Source organism: Dendrobium catenatum, unplaced genomic scaffold, assembly GCF_001605985.2.
Source record: "Dendrobium catenatum unplaced genomic scaffold, ASM160598v2 fragScaff_scaffold_1023, whole genome shotgun sequence".
In the NCBI taxonomy this organism is placed as follows: domain Eukaryota; kingdom Viridiplantae; phylum Streptophyta; class Magnoliopsida; order Asparagales; family Orchidaceae; genus Dendrobium; species Dendrobium catenatum.
Window position 1 is genome coordinate 930,343 of NW_021319485.1, and position 9,544 is coordinate 939,886.

Consider the following 9,544-nt stretch of genomic DNA (forward strand, 5'->3'; position numbering starts at 1 on the left):
AAGTAAAGGTATTCCACAATTTCTTATTGCTATTGCATTACATTTATGTCAAGTGAGCAATTAACATGATAATGATCTTTTCTCTTATTGAACAGGGAAGAGAAAAGTGAGTCATATTGAAAATGGTGATGACATGACATTCATAGATACAATTGGAGAAGAAGATTCCCTTGAAAACCCATTTAGTGATGGGATATGATTGCATTTTATATGTTTTTTTTACTTTGGTAGTTTTGTTAAACTAATATTTTGTGACTTTGTACTTTGGGACATGATTTTATTGCATCTACTTTCTTACTTTCCACTATTTTCATATATCATTTAGATGTTTTTATTGTAAGGTACAATATTGCTATTATTTTCCTGCTAAAACCCTTATTTTTTCATTTACGCAATTCTGTGTCCGTGAGGCTTACGCCTCAGACCGCCTCGAGGCTTACACCTCGCCTCACGGACGAAAACCGCCTCGAGGCTTATTTACGCAATTTTAAACCTTGGTCTTCTATTATAGATGATGTAGAGGAGACAATCTAGAAGTGTTGGATATTTGGATGCTAAGTTGTACTGCCGATTCTATTATTTGCAGAGATGCAAAGCTTAGGGCATCTCCAACAGAGAACTCTATTTTTCAAGGCAAAATACAACAAAACTCCAAAATGCCGTGGCAATGCTCCAATCGAACGCCATTTTATGTGCTTCTGCGAAGGTAACGATCCTTCTCCCTTTCGCGCATTTTTTTCAGTTGAGAGAGCAAAATAGCATAGGTGAACAGTGCAACGCCAATATTGGCGTCCCACTGATCACCCGCAAGTAAATGGCGGAAGATTTGGCATTCGGCTAGAGCGACCGAACGACGCCATAAGCTCGTTTGGCATTCGGTTGGAGATGCTCTTAGATAGTAATCCTTATGCCTCAGCTTTTTCTTCTAACCATTGGCCCTCTTAGAAACTTTTCTTTTTCATTTATAAATAACTTCAATTTATTTTCATTGTAAGATTTTTGGAGAAATATATACATCATTTTATACTTTACACAAAATCAAGCAATAAAATTCAAAATATATATTTTTTTACTTTTCAATATAATCTCACAACTAGGTTAGAGTTTACTCCTTCCAACCTTTATTTTCTTTTCTTCCGGTTGTGATTCTTCATTATCTTTATTATGTCTAGTTTTTGTTTACTTCTGTTCTCATGAGTCAATCATCATGAATGGTGATTCCTTATTGTTAAGTATTTAATGCAATGAAGATTTATTGTTATGAAATGGATTATTGCAAAGATTTCAAGATAACATTTTATGATGATATGATAATTTTCAAGCAATTTGTTAGAAAAAAATGGATTCATGTTCCTTGCAGAACCTGAAAAAATTTTCAATCAAATTTGTGTTCAAATTTTAAGCAGAGAAAAACTATTATTATTAAATGAATTTTTTTCCTGTCATACAAGCCAAAGAAGTAATGATCAATAATCATTTTGTTTTCCTAAAAGTGAATCTAGATCCTCTAATTTTTTTCTAGTTGTTTACTCTTGACATTTTGGGACCATAAAAAACTTCCGATATTTCTGAAGCTATTGGAATCTTACATTCATTGATGAATGCAATTGGCTAATATTGCTATATCTTATCAAATAAAAATCTGATGTCATAACTATTCATCCCATCTTTTACTTGCATGATACAAAAACAATTACATGCTAACATCAATGTATTTCAGACAGATAATGCTCATGATTATTTAATCATATATTATTAGCTTTCTTTCAGAAAGAATGTATCATACATCAATCGTCTTGTCTTGGCATTCCCCAACAAAATAGAATGACTAAAAAAAATGGTTATCTTTTGGAAGTAACCAGGACTTTTCTCTTCCAAAATCAAATGCTAAAAAAATATTAGAGAAAGTATCATAACTGCCACATATCTACTGAATAGAATGTCCTTTAATGTGATTGACTTCAAAAATCTTAAAGATTTTCTACCTGAATTGTTTATTATATAAAAAAAAATTTCTCCAAAAATCTTTGGCATATTGCCTATGTCCTCATCCACAAATGAAATAAGGATAAACATGTAGAGCACTAAAAATTGTGTCTTTATTGGGTATTCCTCTACTCAAAAAGGGCATAATTATTTTCATCCTGCCACAAAAAAATAACTTTAATTTAAAAAAATGTCAAATTTGATGAGAAGCAAAAATTTTCTCATCAAATTCATCTTCAGAGTAGAACTCTCATCCGAAAGATAAGTTTGATGAAACCTCCATCTTCATCTTGATATGCCTACACCATAAACAGGAAAAATTCTATAAATTATGCCCCTTAAGCCTATAAAAAATGATTAAGCCCAGCTAAAGTCTCTGACAACATTAAGACTCGAACTGTTATTAGGTAACGATGATCAACACACGGCAATGTATTTTTCTCTATATCACATCTCCTAGTGCATATCTTCTAAATTTTTTTCTCCATACACTACCATACAATACCGCAAACTCTATTTGAGGTACTTGAAAATAAGATTTGAAAATATATCATAAGAGAATAGATAAATGCTTAGGTGGGCAAATGCCCACCCTTAAATTTTTTTTTAAATATTTAGAGGAGATATTTTGAAATATTTTGGATATTTTGAGCATTTTGCCCCCCTCAAAAAATTTTTTTGCCCTACTTTTTATCAATTCTAAGCATCTGTCCATCCCTCACAATTTTTTTTTTTTTTTGCCCACCCTAAAAAAATAGCTAGATCCGCTCCTGACTGTCTTCAGTTTGTACCAAAGTTACACAGATGTGGCCGCAAGGAAAACCTCATTTTGGGGGCTAGTTTTCTTAAGTTAGATGGTGAATTAAATCATAAATTGGAGGGCCAAAGTAATGAGCAGCAATATCATCTATCAATCCAAGGTAGTCCATTCATTATTCTCTTTTCTCTAATCTTTGTTGAACCAGAAACATTTGTTTTTACAAGTTTATGTGCTATATCAGATTGTTTTTTATCCTAATATTCACTACCATCCAAATGCCTTGGGATCTAAAGCATAGTCCTTATTACACAATGCTAAATGCTACGAAAAGCACTTTCGTAGAAAACTTCTTATTATAAAGAGAGAGAACTTCAATAAAGAAAAAAAAATCATAATTAAAGAAAACCAGAAAATACTATTCAGCTGCAATTGCTCTCTCTCATGCTAGTTCAGTTGTAAGTACCAAGAAATTGTTACTGTTCCAGCCGGTCCGACGGGACCGGCTTACGCGAACAGTGGCAGACATTTCCGCCTCCCGTACGCACCGAATGCACGCCCTGACGTGCATGGACTGTTTAGGAAGAATTTTTGAGGGAGTTAGAAGGGAAATTTAAATGTAGGGTCTATTTAGGGATTTACTTTTGATTTGTATACATCAAATAGTTTGTTTTTCTAGGGTTAGGGCATATTAAATTTGGCTGAAATTTGAGATCTCATATATTTTCTTTAGGCTCTAGCGGCGTCTAGAGATTTGGGAGAGATCGATCCTCCTCTCGAATAGAGGATCAATTTTATCTTTTTATTTTCTTCCGTAGTTTATTTTCTTGCAATTAAATTACTATTTTTCACTGGTTTTCCATTGGAATCATGGAGATTTCTCGCTGTTTTTGCTCTCTTGATAGTATTTACTTGAAATCTTCAAGTGTTTCCTATCAGAAAGTTAATTAGAGAACAATGATAACTAATAAAATTGTAATATTTGATTAAGAAAAAGAATAATTTAAATGCTCCAACATCTCCAACACCTTATAAACCTTATAATAAGCTGTCCCTATTGATTAAGAGAACAAATTGCAAAATGTTGCTGCCTAAACTTCAATTATAGTAGATTAAACATTTTCCACAAGACAAACAATAAAAGTTGAACAAGAAAAGCATGTTGTAAAAAAAGGTGCTCTTGTGGATCAATTAATTGTGCCAATGGAAGGAAAACCAGAACATCCTTTATCCATTCATCTCAGCTCTTATATGTATCAAAGAAGAAAAGAAAATAAATAGCATAAATGAAACGAGGGCATACCAACAATACAATCCACTTGTAAACAAGGTCAAACAAATCTCCTTGTTGATTTTGGTTTCTTAACAAAGCTCAGCCTCAGCTTCTTCAGCCGTTTCCTCTTCCTTGCCATCTTCTCCGGAAAGGTTTCCCTTTTCTTTTCCTTCTTCTCCTTTTTAGCTTTTGCATACCTTGGATCTACCTTGTACACCTTGGAAACAACAGGCACACCCCTGCCTACAGCTTCCTTAAACAGTCCATTCGCCCAGTTAACCTCATTATGACTTGCCAACTTCCCTATCAGTAATTCATACGTCTTGATCCCTGGCAAATGGCCATAGCTCTTCATTCTTCTAAAAACCTTCATTGCATGCTCCACCCTCTCAATCCCACACAAAATCTTGATGAATCCATAATAAGCTTTCCTATCAAGTGAATTCCCAAAACCAGCAGACCTCATAAAACCAATCATTTCTTCAGCTTCTGACAACCTAGCCGCCTGGTACAAGCTTCGGATCAGAGCAAGGTAGGTCTCAGCTCCAGGAGAGCATCCCCATTGACTCATTTCCTGGAATAGCTTCATTGCATCCCCAGTCTTCCTTATCTTACACAAATTATAAATAAGCACGTGAAAAGTTTCCTGATCTCGAGGAATCCCAGTTGATTCCATCTCAAGAAGAAGCTTCTGCGCCTCCGGTAATAGCCGGAGCGGATCCTTCTTCCGGCAGAGCCGACAAACGCAATCAATGATGGAATTATATGCAGGCGTACCGAGATCAAAACCTCCACGAATAATCTCTCCCATCAGCCTTTTAGCATCTTCAAGCTTCAATTCATCACTGTATCCTCGTATCAGAGTGTAACAGATCTGCTCACTAGGGAAGATTACGTCAGCGAGACGCTTGACTGCACGCTCAGCGTGGCCGGTGAATCCATGGCTGCAGAGAGAGGAAACGAGGAAAGAAAGAGCCGCGAGATCGGGCTTTATACCATAGTCGCGCTCAATGCAGTCAAATAAATGGACGGCCTGCGAAGCGCGACCGGCACGGATGAGGCGATCGAGGGCTGCGGAGAATGATTCGCGGCCTGCGGCGACGCGGAATTCAAGAAGCACGTCATGGACGGCCTTGAAGTCATGGCGCCGGCCAAGGTAGTTGATGATATGGGAAAGGGAGGTATCATTGGCAGTGAAGCCGCGGTGGCGGACGAGCCAACGGAAGAAGTCAATGGCCGCGCGACCCGCAGAGGGGGAGATGTTGAGGATCTCGAGGAGGAAAGGGGTGTTGAAGCGAACGTCGGAGAAGTGAAGGGAGAAGTGGCGTGGGAGGTCAAGGGAGGATGACTGGTTGGTGGAAGAGGCGAAGTTGGTGAGTTCAGTAGAGATAGTGAGGGCGAGATCGTCGGAGGAGGACGAAGGAGAGGAGCAGAGTGATCGTACAGCTGGAGTGAGATGAAGAGAGGATGGAGAACAGGAGGGGAGGAGGCGGCGGATGAGGTGGCGCAGCTCCGGCCTCCACATATTTATCTCTGTTATGTTCGAGGAGGATTTAAGATGAAGAAAGCCCTAATGTAGCAAGTTACTGCAATGGTTTATGGGCCGGATAATTAACGATGTTGGGCCTGACATTCTGAACATGGGCCGTAATTGGTAGGCTTTCATATCTGTTCCTAAGTAAGTAATGTACTAAAGTAACGCCCTATTTAAAAAAACAAAAAACAAAAAGGTTAATTTTATCCTTTATTCTTACATTAATTTTTCATTAAAGTTAAAGTACCTTATATTTTACTACTGCATATGAGGACAAGATGTTTGGTGGATTATGCAAATTACATAGAAACCATATAATAGTTGCTTCTAATTAATTAAAAATATGTTGAAAAATAAAACTCAAAATATAACTAAAACAAAGCTTAATCAAATACAAATATATTATTAAAAGAAAAAAATCTATTTAAAAATAATAATATTTTTTTAATTACAATAGAATGATTGTATATCTAAATTGATGATGATTATTATTATTATTAAAAGGGTGCGCGCAACATGAGGACTTCTTAGGAGGTCATCCATCCGAGTACTACTCTCGCCCAAGCATGCTTAATTGCAGAATTCTGATGGGATCCAGTGCACTGGTGATCTAAATTGATTATTTTTTCTCAAGATTTGTATAAATATAAGTTTCGTTTGGGACAATGTTTTTATAGCTTTACACAGTAACTTTCAAGTGCAATTTTTTTTTTTTGAAAGCAATGAAAAAGTAGAGGCCAAAATCTGTCCCAAACAAAGCCATAATAAATTGTACATTTCAGATATTGCCTTGGAAACTAAATAATTAGCTTAGGATATCTTGGGAGAATGTTTATTAGGGTAGGTCTAAACATTATTAGATTTGTTTTGAGACGTGCCCAATATATGCACTAGGGGTGTCAATTCGGGTCAACGTGTCGGATTCGGGTCCAACCGGGTTGACCCGGGCCTAAACGGGTTGACTCGAATTTGACCTATTTAGCTTAAACAGGTCAAGATTTTCAACCCGAACCTGACCCGCGCGGGTTACCGGGTTGACCCGACCCGACCCGAGAACCCGTTTGTATTCAAAAATGAGTGTGACACGTTGAGTCATGAGGGCTACGATGTTGTGTGTATGTCTGGGAAGGCAGGAAGCTGTCGGTCAGACCGTCAGGGAGAGCTCAGACGGCGGACTGCAGTCTACGGGTGGGGCTATATTTTGCAAGGCACGGAGGCAGACGAGCTCCCGGTGGCAAAGAGGAGGCAGGCCATGTGGTGAAGAGTAGATTGTGGTCTATGGGAGGGCCGAGGGGCTGGCATCTGGCATTAGGCAGCGGACGATTGGTCTGACCTCGAGTGAGTAGTGACGACTGACGACTGATGGATATTGGCATGATGACTGACGTTTGGATTGAGTCGCACGAACAGTTGGCCTGAGTGATGGCTAATGTGATGGCGACGAGAGTAATGGATAATTAGTTTGGTTTAGACGGGTCAAAAACATGCCAGGTTTTGGGTTTCCGAGTCAATCTGAACAGACCCTATTTTACAAACGGGTCGGAAACTCGAACCTGAACCCTACCCATATAGAAAATGGGTTGATCCGAACCAAGAATTTTTCAGGTTGGGTTTCGGTCGGATCAGATTTTGACACTCCTGAATCCTGATATGCACCCATCTTAAAATAAATCCAAAAACTTCGAATTTTTTTTTTCTTAAATTAGTTTTTCATTTAATTTTAAAAGAATATTGCTTAATGATAGTAGCCATGGCCATAAAAGCATGCACAAAACACATGCTAACAATTTGTTGGATTCATATTTTTGCACTAAATATCAAGACATATTATATTTTAAATTTTATTACAAAGATATTTATGAACAAGTTGTTAATATTGAATATTTTCTTGTTTAGGGCTAAAAATTCTTTTTTGTAGGATTTAAGAGTTTGAACTTTGAATGAGAAAATATGGATGAGATTATGAAGATTGAACAGAAACAGAAAATAGTACATATTATATTAAAAGAGAAAAAAAGAAGGTTTAGTAATTATATATGGGTGGTTGCTAGTTTGATTGGCAAAAATTTTAGATTTCTGGCTTCACTATAACATTATTAATTTAGAGAAATTATTAAATGCAAATGACTTATGTAACTATTATGTGTGGAGTATCGGAGTACATAATCATATATTGCATAAAATGGAGTACACAATGAGTACATAATTAATACATATTTGCATACAAAATACATAGAGAATACAAATCTGTGTCCTCTCGTGTTACACATGCATGAAAAAAATATATATTTGTCATCTACAACTAATAATTTCTTATTGATTTAGTAGAGCATTCTCCATTACAGATGTTCATCAACCTGATTTTGATCATCCATCAAATTGATCATCATCAAAACATATAAAATTCATATTAATTATCATTAAAAAAAGAGAAACAATCTTCATTCTAATTAAGTTAAATAGAAAGGATATTTGTAAATTAGAAGAGAAAGATAACTTCCTAGAAATCCATATCCTAAAATACTTTTTTTTTTACTAATGATCTCTTTTGTTTTAAAAATTTTGAGTTTATATAAGGTCTATAAATTGATCTCATTCACATCGAGCTAGCCCAGCTTGATACAACCTCAATTCAGCATAATCTTAGTTGAATTCAACTTATTAGTTAGCTCATTAACTTTGATTTGAGCTTCATTCAAGTTAAAAGTCAATTTTATTTTTTAGTGATCTTTGAGTCAAATTTATAGGGTTATAATTAGTTGCAATGTCTTAGGTCATGCTATGTAAGGTATTTTCTATTTTCTACTTTGACCTAGCTAGCTTGTATATGCCAAGTTGAGCCTCACAATTTTAACATTTTTCAAAATAGAGGGGTGCCAAAACTAAATTCTTTCGTAAATAAGTTGTTCCAAAGAGTTCTAACAAAAGCCAAACATGCCTGCCATTACTTTACGTGAAAGCAACAATAAACAAATTATCACTTAATTAATCAATTTACAAAGACTCCTATGATCTTGACAAAAACAATACAAGACACTAAAAACAAAAAAAGGTTTGAAATATTTCCAATATACCAATGAGAAACATAACCATATTAGCATTACTATACTTCTACAAGCATAGAATATAAAATGCTTCATTTATATGTTTAGTTGTGTATGAAGGGAATCATAATTTAATCAAGACACTAAAAACAAAAAAAGGCAAATTAATTATAGTTGACTTACAATCAAAATTGTATTTGAATGAAATTAAAATTAGAAACATAAATGTTTTGCAATAAACCTTCTGACAATATATTTTTAAAAAATAGGGCATTAAAAAGATTCCTTATATAATTACTCCTTGCCTTAGAATAATAGGTGTGCAATTGTGCTATACTTGCTTCATTCAATTAAAGGAACAAGCGTCATCAAAATTATAGTAGCAAATATTGATACATGGAATATTAGATGATAAGTAAGTTAAGTTGTGTGAAAAGCTCAGTTTTGACAAATTTATAGTCTAAACAATGTAGAATAATTCATTGGGATCAAAATCATACAAATCAGAACATATTTAGCTAAAAAACCAGCTAAATCAAATCAATTTTATCTAGTATAAGAGGGTGTGCATCCTAGGATGCATGCATGTAGGGTTAGTAGCCAATTAAGAAAACAATAAGATGGTGGGAGAGGAATAACACGGTGAAGTATGGAGTTGCGCCATATATTATAGTGTCTCTAGTTCCAGAGATGCAAGAGCAACCGCTAAAATAGAAAAGAGCAGTCTTAGCAAAGAGGAGAAGGAATGATAAGGAGGAGGTAGTGGAAGTAAGGATAAAAGAGAACGGAATTGTTCCAAGGGAAATGACATTAGTGATTTTTAAGGGGAAGATGAGATTTTGAACTAATGTTTATGAGAGAGACGAAGATTTAGGTGGATTTTTTGTGAAACGTAAAAGGTGGGAGGGAGATGAGTGAATAGAAAGGGTGTGGATGAGAGTTTAATTTAA

The 9,544-nt window shown here is 35.6% G+C and overlaps 1 protein-coding gene across 1 annotated transcript; it reads right to left on the minus strand.

Annotated features, from left to right (window-relative positions):
- Nucleotides 1-3,909: 3,909 nt before the first annotated feature.
- LOC110096788 (pentatricopeptide repeat-containing protein PNM1, mitochondrial) lies at nucleotides 3,910-5,568 on the minus strand. Its single transcript, XM_020822872.2, has one exon. The coding sequence runs from the start codon at nucleotides 5,539-5,541 to the stop codon at nucleotides 4,075-4,077; it is 1,467 nt and encodes a 488-aa protein (XP_020678531.1). The 5' UTR covers nucleotides 5,542-5,568; the 3' UTR covers nucleotides 3,910-4,074.
- Nucleotides 5,569-9,544: the final 3,976 nt, after the last annotated feature.